We start from the raw sequence: 19,581 nt of genomic DNA on the forward strand, positions 1-19,581 counted from the left end.
GGGGCCTGGGCAGGGGGCTGCCTTTACAGAACGTGCACAGTCAGGGCTTGAGTAACCAGGACCCGGCTGGAAAGCCTGTGACTCCTGCGATGCCACCCTAAAGCATCTGGCGGAACTGTTGCCCACGATATTGGGGAAGGCAGTATTCATCCAAACCCATAATCCAGTAGGAGAGTGTGATGATGACACGACAAGATGCTGGAATCCTTGTTCAAATCCAGACTTCTCTACCTACTCGCTGGATGATCTAAGCCGGTTAATTAGCCTTTCTGGGCCTTGATCCCTTATTTGTCAGATGGAGATAATCCTAATATTGCTTCCCAGGGCTGTTGTGAGGATTAAATGAGATACTGCACACAAAGTTCTTAGCCCAGTACTAGACACGCAGACACTACTCAGGATGGGTACTATTGTCCTTGCCCGGCTGGTCAAATGGCTCAAAACAGACCAGGGATTCCACAAACCCAGCAGTGCAGGGAGACTGTGCTTGGGAGCCTATGGCCCTTCCTCCTCTTGTCTCATTTCCTTTCCTCCTCCAGCCACCAAAACACAACAGCCTAACACTCACGTCCCCACGGGACACGGGAACAGAGGCTTCCCGTTGGCCGAGGACGGAGACAAGCTACGGCGGGATGAGCGCTTTGGCTGCTGCCATGGCAACCAGCAATGGCCAGACGTCAATTAGGAAGGAGGAATAAAAGGCATCCAATTAGGAGAAGAAAAAGGATTGAGTCTCTTCTCATTTAGGAATGCTCGGGGCTAAGGAAACGCTTCACTGGAGGAGCCTGGATTTGTTTATTCATTTTTATTTTAAAAATTATATCCTTGGGGCTTCCCTAGTGGCGCAGTGGTTAAGAATCTGCCTGCCAGTGCAGGGGGCATGGGTTTGAGCCCTGGTTCGGGAAGATCCCACATGCCACGGAGCAACTAAGCCTGTGCAGCACCACTACTGAGCCTGCGCTCTAGAGCCTGCGAGCCACAACTACTGAGCCTGCGCACCACAATTACTGAAGCCCGTGTGCCCAGAGCCCGTGCTCTGCAGCAGAGAGAAGCCACCGCAATGAGAAGCCCGTGCACCACAACGAAGAGTAGCCCCCGCTCACTGCAACTGGAGAAAGCCCACGCAGCAACAAAGACCCAACTCAGCCAAAAATAAATAAATAAAATAAATAATTTTAAAAAAAAATTCTATATTTTTTTTTCCGCAGTACACAGGCCTCTCACTGTTGTGGCCTCTCCTGTCGCGGAGCACAGGCTCCGGACGTGAAGGCTCAGCAGCCATGGCTCACGGGCCCAGCCGCTCCATGGCATGTGGGATCTTCCCAGACCGGGGCACGAACCCATGTCCCCTGCATCGGCAGGTGGACTCTCAACCACTGTGCCACCAGGGAAGCCCTATCCTTTTATATATATACACACACGTGTGTGTGTGTCTGTGTCTATCTATCTAGGTATATATATATGTGCTTTTTTTTTTTTTGGCTGCACTGTGCAGCTTGTGGGTTTTCTCAGTTCCCCAACCAGGGATTGAACCCAGGCCACGGCAGTGAAAGCCAGGAATCCTAACCACTGGCCACTAGGGAACTCCCTGGAGCCTGGATTTGGAAAAGCTTTCCGCTCCATCCTTCAGCAGCACCCACCCTGCCTGCCAAATCCTGCAGTCACCATCCACCTGGGGGCTCCAGGGAGCACTGTAGCGGCACACAGAAAACATCCAGGGTCTGACATGGGTGGACCTGCCTGGGTTCTAACTCTGTTCCTGCCACTTCCTGACTGTGTGACCTTGGGCAAATTCTTTGTGCCTCGGTTTCCTCACTGGTGTAACAGTTACCTATTTTATAAGATTGTAGCGAGGATCAACAGAGATAATACATGAAGGAGCTTAGCTCAGAGCCCACCATACAAACTGCATCCAATTGACACAAGCTATTGCATTACTGTGAGCGTAACAACAACATAAATGGCAATGACGCTGTTATGAACCCTAGCCAAGCAGGAAAGGGATGGGAACTGATTTTCCGTGAGACCTAGTGTGCGCAGACACTTTGCTTTACATCCTTGCTACGGGGACCAGCAGTTCTGGCATCACCTGGGAGCTTGACAGAAATGCAGAATCTTGCTGCCTGCCTACCCAGACTCGCTGAATCAGAATCTGCATTTTAACCAGAGCTGCAGGTAACCTGTGTGCACGTGAAAGTTGGAGAGGCACTGCTTTAGTGCTTCATTTAACCCTCAGAGAACCACCTGTGAGGTAGCCAGTGTTAGCTGGTTTTACAGAAAAGGAAACAGACAGAATTAAAGAGTCTTAGGCCACACAGTGGGGAAGGCTGGTGACTCAGCCTCAGGCACAAGGGATGTGGCGCTGCAATTCCACGGCAGAAAAAGGAACTCCCCGCCCCCCCTTCCCCTGCTCTCAATAAGTCTGGGAACAACGCTGTTCATCTGTGGAAGAGCCCCTGCCTAGAACCCAAGAAAGGCTGGCCTGATAGCACAAGCTGTGTTTCTCCAAGCCTTCTTCCTGAAGTGCAAGGTGGACCAATCCCCAGAAGGACAGAAGGCTGCACAGATAGACAGACACAGTCCTCACCAGGCACGCCTCCAGATGGCTCCTGTCGGTGGCACAGACATCGACTCTTAAGGTCTTCTGGTGAAGGGCTGGGTAGGACATGGACACCCAGAACATCTCGTTGAACACCAGGGTGTCCGAGGCGTCCAGAGGCCGGGTCCGGAACAGGCAGGTGGTACTCTCGGAGCAGGGAAGGATAGCCACGCGAATGTTCCTAGAGGGACAGAAACACAGGAGAGCCTGGGTCAGGTCAGCCCGGGTCTGGGGCTCAGGTGTTAGGCTAAACGGCTGCTGCAAATCCCCAAGGAAACAGCAGCGGACAAGAGTTTGTAATTTCTCCAGTAGTTATGCAGTTATTCATGAGGGATGCATAAGGGCCCCAGGGACAACGTGCTGCTTTTCCTTCTACTGAATCCCCCAATCATGAGGCCCTCAAAGCTTGTGGAGCCTGAGGCCAACGGTGTGCAAACTGCTGCGAACAGAAGGATCTGAGAGGCTGCTTGTTAACACTGAGAAATACTCATACAACCGCTGGTAGGAAGGCAAAGTGCCACAACTCAGGTGGCGGGGAAGGTGACAATCCTAATAAAAGTACATGTGCATTCACCCTTTGACCCAGACAGCTGGCTTCTAGGCACAGATACTGCTGCACAAGTACCAATGAGTTACAGAGAAGGTTATTCATCCCGGCCCTGTTTGTAACAGCAAAGACTGCACACAAGTCCAGCGACCAATCTTGTCTTCCTTCTGTTTTGCCTGTTTTCTGGCCTGCCTTCCTCCTTCCCACGTGTCACACCCCAGACGCTGGCTGGGTGCAGGCCACAGAAATATAAGCGCCTGATGCTGCCCTCAAGGCCTATGGTCTAGCAAAGGAGGAACATGTAGGCAGACGAGCTCAATGAGACATAAATCCGGTCTGCATAGGACCGAGCTGGGAGGCAGACAGTGCAGGTCTTTGCTGTATCAACAACTGTAAGGTAACACCCATCACAACCTGCCAAAAGAAGCACAGTGATGGGAGCCGGCTCTTCAGAAAGGCAGGCCCGGCTCTTTCTGCGTGGAATACTCAAGCTTAGAGCAGATCAAAGAGGCTGTGACTTTCCTCTTCATCAGGCTTCAAGTTTACAAGGGCAGAGGTTCGCTCGCCACCCCTTCCTTAGTGCTGGCACCTGGTAGGGGCTCAGGACGCGTATGTGGAAGGTCTGGAGCTGTCTGGGGTGGTCCTCTTTAGAGTGAGCGTGTTTGCCGCCCTGCCTGCATCCACGTTCACGGCACTGACACTGTGCATCACGGTCATGTGCACTAAATACCCACAGAGGCTTACGGGGCCCGTTGGTGGAGCAGAACAGAGCAGGAGAGTGTCCCCTGGGATGGGCGCAGGGCGGGAGAGGATAATATACAGCCCGTCAGCTGCACACTCACACTTTCTGGTCTTGCTGCAGCAACAGAGCAGAAAGGTTGCTCAGCTGGATGATTAATATTGCAAACTGCTTATTCTTCTCATCATACCTGAAATGAAAAGGGGGCATATGGAGCACCTGTTAGTAACACATTTATCTCTCTCTCCCTTAATCATCACAGATGCGGCTGCTGGCTGCCCTGGGGACTGCGGTGAGCTGGAAGGCACAGGCCCAGTGTTTGCTGCCATGCAGGGATGCAGGTCCAGAGCTGTCGGTCTGAATTTTTAAAGAGAAGCCAGAGGTTGTATAAAATTTCCTGACATTTCAACACTGGCAGTTAATTCCTATTTTAAAAAATATTGGGGCCAACCTGCATCAAGAGAAAACAATAAGAAATCTGGGCTGCAGCCCCCAGGGGTTGACTTCGGTCCAGGTGAGATGATAAGACAAAAGCCGTGGCAACGACGACCAAACAGACCAAAAGGCAGGAGGTCTTGGTCCCTGCCTGGCTCTGCCACTGGCCAGCTCAGTGAATCCGGGCAAGTTACAAGGTCTTCAAACCTTGTTTTTTCTCTTTTGTGAAATGGGGAACTGGGGGGCATGGAAAGAGACGCCCCCCACCCCCTTTAGTTAGGAGCCCACAGCCGTCAGCAGGTCCCGCTGGTTCTGCCTGCCTCGCTGGGCAGCTGTGAGGGTAAATGCTGGAGACGCTGCAGGCCAGGAGGAGACCCTGCACGGACCACGCCCCTCCGTCCCGCCCTCCCTGCCACTTACTTCAGGGCGATCTGAACCCGGGTTGCACCCACTACTTCTGACTCGTCACTGTCAAAAGCAGCGGCTTCTGAGGCACCCAGTCTGGAAAGCAACACAGGAAAGAAAGGGTGAGGCTTCCCTGTAGTGACCAGGGGCCAAAGTCATTTTCTAGAGACAGGGTTCTCTCTGGGAGGAAGCAGCTGTGTCCTCAAGGAGGAAGGTTTGGGTCTGCTCAGCCTCCCTGTGGACCCTGCCTGCCCACAACTACCCCGGATCCCTCTCTTAAAGCAGCAGCTGCGCTTTCTCTAATACTTGCTCCTCTAGCCATACACCCTTAATGGCAATTGCGGAACTAGCAGTCTCCCAAATGTGAAGCCTCTCCAGCCCCAGGAGGAGAAGCATTGCCTGCTTCTTCAGCACCACCCTCCTGTGAGTCCCTCCCACACACCTGAGGAGGCCCGGGGCCTTGCACACTCAGAGTTCCCAAGACTCAGGGACCCACCTCTGCACGGAAGCCTCATACACACCACTGTCCCCGGCCACGGATTCATCCGACACTGCAGCTGAGACACAGGCCACTTTCAGGTCGCACCCCTGAGCCTTACTTGCAGCTGGAAGAAGAGAGGAAAAAAGGAAGGATGGCAAGGCGGGGTTTAGAAATCAGGATACTGTCGTCACAATACATCTTTTGATCCCCTCACTGTCGTAACGTGGTCCCACCAAAATCCAGCCACCTCTGAACCTGACAGCAAGGTCCTGCCTTTTTTTGCGGCAAAGGAAAGGGTAGCGTGTGATTCTGTGTTTAACGTCTCAGACTCCAGGGCCAAACCACCTGGGTTCAAATCTCAGTTCTGCCACATACTGCTTCATGACAGTGGGACACTGATTTACTCCCTCTCAGCCCTGCATTCCTCATCTGTAAAATGGGGATAATAATACCTGCCTTGCAGGGCTGTTGGGAAGACTGGATGAGATGATGAAGGGAAGTCCTTAGTACACAGACTGGTGCAGGGGAAGTGCTCTAGAAAAGTCAGTACCACCATCCTTAGCTACTACGACTATCATTCGCATCACTACAGCGATGTCTTCTAGATCGATCCCTACACACCTGGGGCAAAATAACAGCCCCCGGACCCCCTTGGGAGGGGCAAGAGGAGGAGGAAGGGAAGGACGTAAGTCCTGGCTGTGCTACTCGCCTATCCCATTCCATTCCTAACTCAGCCCGTCTCCCCTGCCCTTGACAGAGGCCCTCAGAAGTCTCTACCCGGGGCTCAGGCCCAAGCATTCAGCACACACGGCACATTCCTTCCTTCCCCCAAGTAATGGGTGCTGACGGTGTGCCAGGTCCATTGCTAAGTTCAGAGCTACTAAGATGAATAGGACAGCTCCTGACCTCCACGCAGCAGGGGAAGGACAGGTTCAGGGGCTTCAACCTCACGGCCAGCACGTCCCTGTGTGCCAGGCACATGGGCGGGGGGTGGGCAGACTGGAGAAGGGGCTGGGGGTGGGGATGGGGACAGTGAGCCTGGGAGAAGCCAAGGGGCCATGTGGGCGTGGCTTTCGCAGCCTGTGTCCCACATCTGCTGCTGCAGCCCTGGAGACCTCCTGCCTTCAGACCCACCCCTCTCCACCCTCCACTAAACCACTTAAGGAGATTAATTTGTCTGCTGACTGAACAGTGGGACTAATCGCATAACCTGCTTAGTGTCTGGGCTCAGCCTGGCATGAGCTGGCAGCGGGGAAGGCTTCTGGAGGTGGCATGAAGAAGCGCCGACCTGAGACACGAGCGTTGTGGCGGAAGGCGAGGGGATGGGGGTCGTTCCCTGCACTCGGTTGGGGCCCCAGCATCCCCGAGCCAGCTTATCGCAGCCTTTAGACAGGGAGTGCCGGGAACGCTTCTTGAGCCCTGTTAGGGGTACCACCTGCACACCCCTCCTCTCCAGGGAACAATTTTCTGAAGCTTGCCACCGGCTGCAGTAGGAAGCCTGTTTTTATTTTTGTTTGAGGGCACTCAGCAAGACTCCCTTCCCGGTGAGGGAGCTCCAGGGATCTCTCAGCTCCTCTTCTAAGGAAGCGGCTGGCACGCACCCAGCAGAGCCTTTAATTAACGGGGAAATCTCGTTGTTTCCCCCTTGCTCCCACTGGCCCTTGCACATGAAGGAATTGATAGCTCTGGGTGCAGCGGCAGCCCTTCCACCCATTCCTGGAGCTGACGGCTGAAGTGGGTTGAGCTTCTAGCTGGCCTCACGGGAGCCAGGACCAGGAGCCCTTTGCCGACAGAGCTGGCACATGGCTCATTGCGGGTTCTGGGCAGGTGGTCCTGGAGCCAGTCCTGAGTCTACCGCTTCACAGCAGTGACAATGACCTTGGACAAGTCACTTAACCTTGCTGAGTCTCATTCCTTTCAGTCTGTGAGGGGAGGATAATAATAGCACGCACCTCATAGTGTTGTTGTGAGGCTTATGTGAGTAAGTGTGCCTAACGGTGCCTGTTATCTCGCACACCTGAACTTGATGCATGATGGCATCAGCGAGCACCAGGAGTGTCTTAGGAATAAATACACAGAGCTGCCTCATGTCCTAAGGGGACCGTGATGATAAAGAGATTGGGCTCTGGGGTCAGAAAAACCCAGATTCCAATCCCTGCTTCCCCACCTGCTGGGGAAGCACCTCTCTGAACCTCTGTTTCCTCATCTGTGAAATGGGTATAATGGAAGTAACCTATTTCATCATGTAAAGCACATCGCTCACCACATAATGCACCCCAATAAATTTTAACTATTATCATTTATTATGTGGTTGCTGGTAAAGATAAAGATTCTTCTTGTAATAAATCTTAGCTGTCATCATCAGCATCCGACCTGAAGCTGATGATGACAGCTTCCGACCTGAATCTCAGTCCACACCATAAGGCTCTTTTCTGACCCCATGCAGAATGGGAGTCATATCATTCCCTGGCTTCAAACAGTCACACGGATCCTTGCTGCAATGAGGGTAAAACGTAAACTCCTTACCTTACGCAACCCGTACTCTGCCCAATTCTCTGCCTTGTTGGTGATCTCCTCCCTCTGGCCCCTCTTGCAGCCCCTTGCTCCAGCCTCAGAGACTTTGCTCTTGCTTCTCCCAAGGCTGGCTCCCTCTCCCTGCTCAAGGCTCCGTTCAAGTGTTGCCTTCCTTCACCACCCAATCTGAACTGGCAGCCCTAACCCAACCTGAAAGGCTCCATCACATGCCCTGTTTTATTTTCTTCCTAGTGCTTTTATTGGTCTGCTTGTACAGTTATTGTCTGTGCCTTCATTTGCATGTAGGCTTCACGGGAACCAGGACCTTGTCTGTCCTCCACGCTGTATCCTTGTGACTAACCCACATGGCATATCAGTGGAATGAAAGAATGAATGAATCCATGTACACCCATTAGCACAGGACTGGCATTTAGTTTCAGGAGGTACTTAATATCTGTTGCATGAATGAACCCACCATGGAAAACCCTTCGCTCAAGACCTAGACCATAGTAAACACATGATAAATACCTACTGAATGAATAAATCAATCAATATACCATGTAAAGATCTGGCACATAGAAAGCAGTCAGTAAATGTTGCCCGTAGGGGTTTCCCTGGTGGCGCAGTGGTTAAGAATCTGCCTGCCAATGCAGGGGACGCGGTTTCGAGCCCTGGTCAGGGAATATCCCACATGCCGCGGAGCAACTAAGCCCGTGTGCCACAACTACTGGGCCTGCGCTCTAGAGCCTGTGAGCCACAACTACTGAGCCCACGTTCCACAGCTGCTGAAGCCCGTGCGCCTAGAGCCTGTGCTCCGCAGCAAGAGAAGCCACCGCAGTGAGAAGCCCGTGCACCGCAACAACGAGTAGCCCCCGCTCTCCGCAATTAGAGAAAGCCCGCGCGCAGCAACGTAGACTCAACGCAGCCAAAGATAAAATAAATTAATTAATTAAAAAAAACACAAAACCACGTTGCCCATAATTATCACTGGGGTCTGGAACTCGGACCCGAGCACAATTCCCACCCTCCTCCCTCCTGGAGGCTCCCGCCCTCTGGATGTGGTGCCCTGTACCTTGGCCCAGCGGCTTGCCCTCTGTTCCGGGTTCCTCCAGCCGGTACCTCTCCCGGGTGCTGTTGCCAAGGCTCAGTTCGCAAAGAGTGGCACTCAGCTCGGGGTCTTCAAACTCTAGGTTGCTCAGGAAGGCGTCTCCAGCCAGGAGTGGGTCAGCGATGAGAGGGGAGCAGGGCGGGGATGGGGAGGAGAGCGAGGAACGGGGGGACAGGGAGCTCATGGACTTTGGAGTGCCGGACAAGGAGCGCAGGGCCTGCAGGCGGCCGCCCCCCTCTGTCTTCTGGGTCTTGGCCACCTCATCCTCGTGGATGGTGGTGATGCAGCCCGAGGGCCGGAAGCCCGTGGCCCCCTCCAGGAGCAGGAATTCCACCTTGCTCTGTAGTTCCGAGTCCAGCTGTTCGAAGGGGTCATAGTAGAGGTCGGTGAAGCTGGCCGAGGTGGAGGAGTCCAGGCTAGAGGCGGCCAGGGAGCCCCGGCTGGACGTGAGGGATCCGGGGCTGCTGCCCGAGGACAGGCTCTGCATGCTGCCGGAGAGGCTGGGGCGGGGGAGGGAGGGCGAGGACACCGAGTGGGTGGGCCGCCCCGAACCTCCCCCGAAAAGCACCACGTGCACTGAGAACGCAACATCCCATCAGACCCTCTTGACAGTCTCCAGGGCGGACCACACATCCCCATGTCACTAAAGAGGATATCCTGAGAAGGCCACATAATCAGGAGCTGGCAGAGCTGGGATTCGAACCCAAGCCCGCTGCCTTAAAAGTCCACTTTCTCCTCAATATCTCTGTTTCTCAAACCTCCACCAGCGGCATTCCATTTTCATATTTCTCCATATCTGACTCCAACCCCAAATAATGCTGCTTAATATTTTCCTTCAACTCAACTCACTTTTTACACGTTAAGATAGTTTTCTGAAAAAGGAAACGTTATAGCCTAAGTGTAATTTGAAAAGCATTGTCAACCGTTAAAAATATTTGATGAAAACAGAATGTTGTGAGAAAATTCCAGCCACGTTGCCCACCGAGGCCCCAGCCTGAGGCCTACCTTCTCTGCGTTGTGCAAGTGGGCTGGAGAGACGTGAACAAGACACACCAGCACCCAACTGGGGCCTTCTGTTGTGCTGTCAGAGGACCAAGGAGGCTGCGGTCTGGGGACGTGAAGGGCCCTGCCCCCAGCCACACCAGGCCCAGAGCGAGTCCCCCAGGTCATCTGTCTGCCTGCTGTGCTTCTAAACGGGCACCCTCAGGCCATGGAGGACACGTGAAGCTGGGCTGGGCTGCCTCGGGACGCCTGCATGTGGCCGTGCCCAGGGGAGCGCTCACCCCACTGCCTACTACTCACCTTTTCAGCTGGCAGTGCAGAGCTGCTACCTGCCGGGTGGCTTCCTCAAGCTCTCTCACCAGCTGGTTCCTCTTACTGTTTAACTTCAACCTGAAGGGAGAGAAGGCATGAGTGGGGAGCTCGGAGGGAACCCACCTCCATCTGCCCGGAAGAGGAATCACAGGCATGGGCTCACGGAGATGTACACACAGACCCACAGACGCACACACAAGAACTTCCCGGAGGCATTATATTATGGTGTTTGGAGAGGTATGGCCTCTACGTATAATCCTATAGTAACTGCTATATGCATCACCTGCTATATACCAGGGGCTGACTAGGAAACTGATAACATTGCCTTAAATCATTTGCACAATAACCCTGCATAGTAAGAATTTTTTTTAACCAATTTATATACGAGAAAACGGAGGCTCTTAGAGTTAAATAGTTTACTTAAAGCTAGAGAGTTACTGGCAGAATTAGAATTCCACCCAACCATCCCTCCCTACGCTGTGTACAGACATGCAGAGAGAGAAGACCAAGTGAAGACACGGTAGATGACCATGTGTAGATGGCCATCCACAGGCCAAGGAGAGAGAGCTCAGGAGAAACAACCCTGCCAACACCTTGTCCTTGGACTTGTGGCTTCCAGGACTGTGAGGACACAAATTACCATTGTTTAAGTCACCCAGTTTGTGGAACTTTGGTTTGGCAGCCCTAACAAATGAATGCACCATCTTAGGGTAAAATTTGGAAGGAGAAAAAAGGTGGGGTCCAGGACTGAGCTCTGAGTCTATCATCCCAAGGCTGAATGGACGGGCAATAGTCAGCCAAGGAGCTGAAGAGGGTGGTTCCAGAGAGCCTGGGGAGGATCCAGGTGAGCGTGACAGAGAGTGAGAACCCGGGAACTAAGGCCTGCACCCAGGCATGCCCACAGCAGAGCCCAATTCAGCAGCTCCCTTCCTGAAGGCAAAACCCTTGAGTTTAGAAGGGATGGCTGGATATAGGCTCTGCTCAGCCCCCAGTTTCTCCTGAAATTCCCCATGGGGGCAGCTTGGGTGGGCTCCAGAGAGGGTGCTGCTCCTTGGATCTGACAGGGAAGGAGCTCCATCGCCCACTCATGACTTGGGTTGCTCTCCTGCATCCACTAGATTAGTGGTTCTTTGTCTGTGGCCCACAGAGCTCCCCCACCAGAAGGGGAGGTGTGCTCATTAAATGCACATCCCTGAATTCTACTTAGATCTACTGAATCAGAAAGTCTAGGGGCAGGGCTCAGGAATCTGCATCTTTTTTTGGCCACGCTGTGTAGCTTCCAGGATCTGAGTTCTCCAACCAGAGATTGAACCCGGGTCCCGGCAGTGAAAGTGCCAAGTCCTAACCACTGGACCACCAGGGAATTCCCTGGAATCTGCATCTTTATTCCCTATTCCAGGTGACTTTTAGGCACAGTAAGGTTTCTGAGCTGCTGCACTGGCTGGAGATTGTAAGGCAGGAACTGTGCCTCACTCTCTCAGCCCCTAGCATGGCGCCCGCCGCATGGATGTGCTTGAAAAGTTATTGCTGAATGGAAGACTTTTCCCCAGTTGATGGAGGGAAGGCTCATTTGCTCTGCTGAGAGACCTGGATGTTAAATCTCCCATGGTCAGATATGTCCCACCGTTGGCATCTTATCCCCTTATGCCATCCTGCTGCAGGAGGAATGATTGACTCATTGCTCCCAGAGCACAGCCAACCCAGCCTGGGGCCTGGGAGAAAGAGTTCATTTCCATGGAAAACCTAACCACGCCATCCCTCCACTGACACGCCCAAGGCCTCCAGCACAGGCCTTGCCATGAAGACCAGAGCTTGCTTGAGACACAGCTGCAAAGTGATAAGGGAGGGGCAGGACCAGTCACTGGGGAACTGGCCTTGTGAGATTTCAGAAAAGACCCCGGGAGCCGCGGCCTCGGCATGGTTCTTGGCCAGCTCAGTCCCCAGCCCTGTTTTTCCAGAGTCCTGCCCGGGACTAGGGGGGCTGGCAGATAGAGCCCATAATGAACAAAATCCCGGTTTTCAGCGCAATGGACACGACTATGGAATCTGACCCTTCATGAGAGCAAGACCTTGAAAGGGTGTGAGGTCTGGGGTCAAGGCGCAGCCTGGGCCACCATTTCTACCTTTGTTTTCCTCTCCCCTGGGAGGAGACCACAGAGGTGTGCTCTGGCAGTAAGTGCAGGTCCCCAGTGGAGCCCCAACAGGAGGCTGAGGGGACCGGGAGCCAGATGGCCTTGACCTCCCGAGCACAGGGGTGTAGTTACCAGCGGCCACACACAGATGCCGAGGCGGCCTCCTACAGGTATTGGGCTTTGCTGGCCATACGGTGTTTGCATGTGATGCCTGCCTGGCACATGCCGGGAGGCCAAGAACACATCAAGCGCAGAAGCAGGCAGAGGACCCAGGAGGTGGGGCTGGAACCCCCACAAGCTGCAGCTCAGCCCCTGGGGTGCTGGTTAAAAATGCAAGAGCCTGGGCTCCATCTCAGGCCTGGGGAATTGGTCCCTGGGGTAGGGGTAGGGAGTCCACACTCTAACAGGCACTGCAGCTCTCAAGGGTACTGGGGAGGGCCCCTGGGGAGGGAGGAGGAAGCAGCGTGCAGGATGGGGAGTCCTGGGGGGACATCTGTGCTTCTGATTGATTCGACACTGGGGTTTGGTAGGCCCTGTGGTGTGCTCTTCCTGGATGTGTCTCTTCCTGGCCTTCTCAAAGGCACCTTGAAAAGAGAGGCTGTTGGGTGAGGTGACGAGTCTAATACTCCCATGTTGAGAGACAGAGAGAGAGAAGAGAGAGAGGAGCATGAGAAGCAAAAAGAGAAAGAAACCTAGAGAGAGAATGAGAGAGTCAGAGGGATGAACACAGCCAAACAGGGGGCCAGAGGCAGACAGTTGAACACAGAAGAAGACGGCTGGGTGGGCTTTCTCCTCTCTTTTGTGCAAGAGGCTTACAGCCGTCAGCCCTGTCCCTGTCCTTCCCGAGGCTCTCACCTCTTCCTGCCCACGTGTCCCCTGGTTTCTCTCTGCATGTCCCCCAGAGGACCTTGCCCTCTGGGACCTCGAGACACCTGCTCAGCAGCTGCTACGGCGTGGAGGTTCTGGCTTCCCTGGACTGGCCGTGTGAACTCACTGTTCCAGGGGAGCAATTAGACCTTTGAAAGACGGGGCTGAAGGCAATAATAAAAGAACTTCTAAGTGGGCAGGAGACTTAAGGCAAGCATGAGCTCCAGAGCCAGCAAGCCTGGGTTGTAATCCCAGCTCTGCCATTTGCTGATGTTGGGTGAGCCTCAGTTTCCACAACTATGAAATGGAGATTAACCTCAGGGTTGCTGGGAGGTTTAAATGAGATGATATAGCTTATAGAGTCTGGTACTTAATGGTACATTTTGCATGTAGTATAGGGGTCTCTAAGAGAATATCCAATCCTAGTTTCGAGAAACCAAAATTATGATAGCAGAGAAGAGCCTCAATTCACAATCTGGTTCAACCACCTGCCTTCAGAATATATAAGTATTCAATGTAATTATCCTGTTTTTTTTTTTTTTTTTTCCCCTATTAGGCCATTGAAGTCCATATTGGTCAATGACTTGCACAAGGTAGGTGGTGGGAAGGGTATCTCTATTGACCCAACAAGGAGTAAGGCTGCCAGGGATCTGTTCTCTTCAGCTGCCGGCTGTGAGCATAATGAAAAGCTAAGGGCTTTCTAGTGACGGCTGTAGGGTCTGGGAGCAAGTCAGGGGCCCAGAGGACTGGTAGACAGATCAGGAGATGCATACAGAGGCCTGTAAGGGTCTGCCCGGGATGGCGAACCATTTATTCATTCAAGTAACACTAAAGGCACAAAGGTGTCTAGACACAGGCCTTGTCCCCAAGGTGCACAGACAGCCTTGGGGAAAGCAGGACAAAGTCTTGGCACTAAGAGAGAATTCTAGGAGGTGCTTCCTAGGGTTACAAAGCACCAAATACTGAAGCCCTCTCCTCCTCCCTCTCCCACCTGCCTGGTGGTAGGTCAGTGCTGATCAGCCACCCCTCCCAGGGGAAGATAAAGTAGAGGAAAGTGACACATCCTTGGTAGTAGTTCTGACAAGGGGCTTGGTGGGAAGAGATTCCCCACCATTGACCAGTTCATGGACTGTGTGATGTGGTTACAAGAGGCCAGAAAGAGGCTGGCCAATGTGACCCGTCTGGCACCCCACCATGTGCAAATAGAGCTTACTCAGTTACTAGGGTGGGATTGCAAGCAGGGTTCCTTAGCACTCGGGAGGCTCCCTGAAGGCATCTTAGGACCCATCATGGGGTGATGCAAAGAGCACAGCCAGGTACCTAGGATGCCTGACCTGCTGCCACTGGGCCCAGACAAGTTTATCTGCTTCATAAACTGGGCTTCTGCCTCTGATTTCACTGGAAAGAGGAATTCCCTTACTCATCTCTCTCCCCCACCTCCCCCTCCCCCAACAAGTTTGAAAATCACCATCTTCAACTCCAGCTCCTTAAGGGCAGGGACCTTATTCAATAAAGTCTGCTGCCAAAAAGAGTGAAAATAACTGAATAGGTTTTAAGGGTATCAGGGCAGGGATCGTGACTTGTTCATTTTTGAATCCTCCAAATTGCCTTGCACACAAAATATGTGCAACAAAACGTTTCTTACATGAATGAATGAATAAACAATAGGCTGATGGACAGAATGAATGAATGAATGAGAAACTGGGGGTTGTAGGACCCACTGTGAACACGGAGTTGTGCTCTGTGCAATGTGGGTGTGGAGGCTGGTGAGACACTGAAGGAAGTAAAGTCTGTTATAAGGCTTCAACCGGAGAATGGAAACCAGTGGCTTTCAGGTTAAATCAAGCCCACAGATGAAGCTGATTTAGCCCTCATGGTATTTAAAAAAATTTTTGGATTAGTTCCCAATATTAAAAAAAAAAATCCAAAAAACTCTTTTCTTGAAATATGGGGGCCTCTGGCAGCCTGGGGCCTGCACCTCCACTGGCTGCAGACGGCGCCTGCTTTAGACAAGTGGGGTCTCTACCTTCCAGTCTAACATGGCCCACGGCCAGGTGGGCCTCTGGCATTTATATCACCTGCTTGACTCCTATAAACATGTCAGTGCGCAACCCCCATCTCAACCAGTGTATTTCAAACTGCAAATTGCAATTTGTTAGCATGTGGCGAAATCAATTTAGTGGGCCATGACCAGCATGAAAAGAGATGCAACATAAAAGAAAATATCAGAGGGCTGTCACACAGAGAAAGAGTATGCACTGCTTGGTGAAACTGCTGTCTATCAGATAATAATACAACGTGAATCACTGTCACAAAGTTGGAGAACGACTGCTCTAAATTACATAGAGTTTATCTTAGTCAGAAGATAATTTCTGAAAACCTGCAGGTAAGCAGATTTTTTGGTAATGCGATTCCCTGTGTAAAGTTCTGGGGTAGCTGGATGGTGAGTCAATTCCCCAGATTCGCTACTTTGGAAAGTGGTGAGATCTTTAAACTGAGTGTCCTCGGGCTGGAGCCCAGGAGCCCCAGGTTGTCCCCGTCACCTCTCCCCACCCCGCTGAGGGCCGGAGGACGGACCGGCAGCGAGGGAAGGGCCCCGGCCCCCCGGCCCCCAGCCCAGCCCCACCTCTCGGTCAGCGCCTTGCTCTGGGTGTCCCGGGCTGCCTGCAGGTCCTTCTCCAGCCGCTTCCGGGCCAGCTCCAGCTGCTCCACCTCCCCCTGGGTCCACTTCCGGGGGCTGATGAAGCGCATCTCCTTCAGCAGCTCCTCCTTCTCGTTGATGAGGATCAGCCGGTCCCTCTCGGAGTCGAGGACTCCCGGCCAGGCCTCGCTGTCAAGCTTGGCCAGCTGGATCTTCAGGTTGGCGATCCTGCGGGCCAAGAGGGTGAGCATGACTGGTGCGCCCAGGGCAATGCGGGAGCAGTGTGACAGACTGTGTTTCCAAGGTTACATGGTCCAAGGAGCCATGCTGTCCCCAGAGCATCCTCTTTGACAGTGACTGACCTCCTTTTAATCAGTGTGTGGTCTCAAGGAACAGATTTTTATCTAACAAACGTATGCGGTGCCTACCTTGTGCCAACCGTGAGTAGGCTCTGCAGAGATAGGCTAGAGGCAGTGTCCTTGCCCGCAGGGACACGAAGCCTGATAGAGTAGAGGTGGATTCGTCACCAGGCAATAGCCTCCTACCACTAGCTAGGTGACCCTGGGCAAGTCTCTTCGTCTCTCTGAGGGAATAACAAAACTTCCTTCCTTGTGGGGTAACGGTTGAAGGTTTTATGACATAATGCATAAAATGTCCAAGCACAACATTTCGTGCATGCTAAACATTCACTCAGTGAATGTTTCTGCTGCTACTGTGCTTATTCCCTGGTTTAACTACTTCTTAGGTGTGTAATGTTGGGCACATGCCCTGAGCCTTGTATATAAGAAAAGTTACTCCTTCAGAATTGGTGTGAAAATGAGCACTTATGTGTTCAGTGTGTCTGGCACGTAAGTGCTGAACCAGTGGCAGTCATGGGCCCACTATGACCACAGCAAATACTGCCGTTGCTCACCTTGCGTTCTCAATCTAGAAAGTGGCAGCAATACCCTGTGAATAGCTGTGGATTTGAGGTCAGAGGCTTTGGGTTGGAGTCTTGGCTCTGACCTTCTTAAGAAATCATTTAGGTAACACAAGCTTCTAGCACAGTGCCTGGTACACTGCAGGCCCTTAATAAGTGTTACAGGAAGGAGTTGGGAGCCCTTCCCTGCTTTGAGACACAGTATCCTCATCTGTAAGATGGGAATAATGATGGTACCTGCAAGGTGGGTTAAGAGGACCAAGTGAAAACACATCATTAAGAGCTCTTTGGGGCTTCCCTGGTAGCACAGCGGTTAAGAATCCGCCTGCCAATGCAGGCGACAGAGGTTCGAGCCCTGGTCCGGGAAGATCCCACGTGCCGCAGAGCAACTAAGCCCATGTGTCACAACTACTGAGCCTGCGCTCTAGAGGCTGCGAGCCACAACTACTGAGCCCAGGAGCCACAACTACTGAAGCCTGCATGCCTAGAGCCCATGCTCCGCAACAAGAGAAGCCACTGCAATGAGAAGCCCGCACACCACAACAAAGAGTAGCCCCAGCTCGCCGCAACTAGAGAAAGCCTGCGCACAGCAACAAAGACCCAATGCAGCCAAAAATAAATAAATTAATTAAATAAATTTTAAAAAAAGAGCTCTTTATATAATGCCAAGTGCTACATAGACATTAGGTATAATTATTGTTGGATCAATTAAGATTCACAGTATTGCTAAGAGTATTGCTTCAAATATTTAAAAGCAATCATGTGATCCTTTAGGATTTAGTCTTTGCAAAGTGCTTTTAGCTATCACTGTTCTAGCCTCACCCCATCCCTAAAGGGTGGATAGGACCTGGTGGTAACCCTGTTGGACAGATGGCCAGAGAGGATATGGCTCACCTAAGACTGCAGGTCATAAACATGGTCAATATCTGTTGAGGTCCCAGACCTCTGGACCCTCAGTTAAATCTTTTTTTAAAATAAATAAATGAATGAATGAATGAATGAATGAATAATTTGCTGCGTTGGGTCTTTGTTGCTGCGTGCAGGCTCTCTCTAGTTGCGGGGAGCGGGGGCTACTCTTCGGTGCGGTGCGCTGGCTTCTCATTGCAGTGGATTCTCTTGTTGTGGAGCACAGGCTCTAGGCACGCGGGCTCAGTAGTTGTGGCGGGTGGGCTTTAGAGCACAGGCTCAGTAGTTGTGACACACGGGCTTAGCTGCGCTGCGGCATGTGGGATCCTCCTGGACCAGGGATCGAACCCGTGGTCCCCTGCATTGGCAGGCAGACTCCCAACCACTGCACCACCAGGGATGTCACAGTTCAATCTTATCTGCAAACGATGTGACCAAACTCAAAACACTGTTGGAGACAAGATCTCCATGCTGTGTAGTGAAAATTCCATACAGAGAAACACATCTACATGTGCTCATTCCCCAGCCAAGTGTCTCAGCAGGGATTCTCAGAGTTAATTAATTTAAATTCCATATTCACATATAGAGCAATCCATCAAAACTGGCTTTGGGATAACTCTGTAGCTGCTGTTATCCATCCAGCTGCTTCAAGGATAGAGTGGTACGGCCAGGTCTGGCAGGGGCTCCACTACACATGGGACATTGAAGGGGTAATTGATGCTTTCTTGGATGTACTTTCTGGTGGCGTTTTTCTTAAGCCAGTTATCCCTAAACTTTTAGCCATACATCCTTAGGAGAATCTGATGAAATCTGCTAGACTCACTCCCAAGAAACGCACACGTGACAAAACTTGGCATACAATGATCAGACCTTGCGTTATATAGCCACTTGCCCTCCCTGCTTCAAGACCTGCAGCCTCTGCTTTCCCATTCAGCAGGCTGCTCTATTCTTTATACGTAACACATGTTTGACCGGAGACGTATTACGGCCACAGGCATTACTTTCTGCAAAAATCCCACGGTCAATAATGTGTTCAACTACCTTTGGGTGAAGGGGGAGGCACAAAGCTGGATAAAGGACGAGCCAGGAAGCTCTGTGATGAGAAGTTTAACGGCTCAACCTCAAAGGGAAGATTTCAGTCCTTTCATTTCTCCATAACAGATCATCTAAGATAGGCATTCCAGCAAACTGGAATAGATCCAGGGTTTCGAGTGGTCGGTCGCCTTCAGAGGGGACAAGAAGTGGTTGTCCAAACGTAGAAGTCGTGCTGTTTTGCTGGACCTCTAGGGGGAGCTGAAATAGTGCACAGGATGTGTTTCTTCCCACCTGAACTGTATCCAATTTCTCCTTCTTTTGTTAACAGTATTCCACATTTTCTTTGGGAAATCAGTCCTCCCGTACTTTCAAGTCACTTGGTTCCCACAAAGCTGACCTCAGTCCCCTTCCCAGAGTCATGCACGTGACCCATGCCTGGACCTTCATAGAATTCTTATTCCTCCCACCCTGCAATAATGATTGGTTCTCCCAGAAAAGCCAGTGAGTCTCAAACCCAAAGCTTGTTAAAACAGTTGTGAAAGGTAGGTCCTCTGGGGTTTCTAACCTGGTAGTATGTAAGCCTAGAATTGCTGGGGGTCATCTTTCTGCTTTGACAGGAAAGTCTGTCAACACAAAGGCAAGCAGGGCTAAGAAAAGGAGAGTGTCTGAGTCTATGTAACATCATTTGAATCCCTGGATCCAGCTGTGCCTGAAGCTAGTTACCGCAGCACTTTGGAGTTCAACAGCCAACAAATTTCCTTTTTTGCTTCTTCTATTGAATAGTTTCTATCGAATTCCTGTCCACATTGCCTGGACCATTACAGATGCTCTAAAAATGTCAGCTTTGATTACTATTTTAATTTTATTTGTGGCAGTGGAACCCAGCTGCTTAGGATTCTGTGAAGCCACAGAACATCTGAAGTCCCTGGTGTCTACACA

General features: G+C 51.9%; 1 protein-coding gene across 1 annotated transcript in view; it reads right to left on the reverse strand.

Annotated features, from left to right (window-relative positions):
- WWC1 (WW and C2 domain containing 1) overlaps positions 1-19,581 on the reverse strand; it is a 147,846-nt gene that overhangs the window by 24,127 nt on the left and 104,138 nt on the right. The window contains exons 9-15 of the mRNA XM_060092566.1: positions 15,768-16,010; positions 10,131-10,220; positions 8,793-9,328; positions 5,222-5,330; positions 4,741-4,821; positions 3,989-4,075; positions 2,588-2,780 (exon numbers count right to left, since the gene is read on the reverse strand). Of these exons, the coding sequence (XP_059948549.1) occupies positions 2,588-2,780; positions 3,989-4,075; positions 4,741-4,821; positions 5,222-5,330; positions 8,793-9,328; positions 10,131-10,220; positions 15,768-16,010 (1,339 nt within the window). The remainder of the gene's footprint in view (positions 1-2,587; positions 2,781-3,988; positions 4,076-4,740; positions 4,822-5,221; positions 5,331-8,792; positions 9,329-10,130; positions 10,221-15,767; positions 16,011-19,581) is intronic.

Source organism: Mesoplodon densirostris, chromosome 3, assembly GCF_025265405.1.
Source record: "Mesoplodon densirostris isolate mMesDen1 chromosome 3, mMesDen1 primary haplotype, whole genome shotgun sequence".
NCBI classification, from domain to species: domain Eukaryota; kingdom Metazoa; phylum Chordata; class Mammalia; order Artiodactyla; family Ziphiidae; genus Mesoplodon; species Mesoplodon densirostris.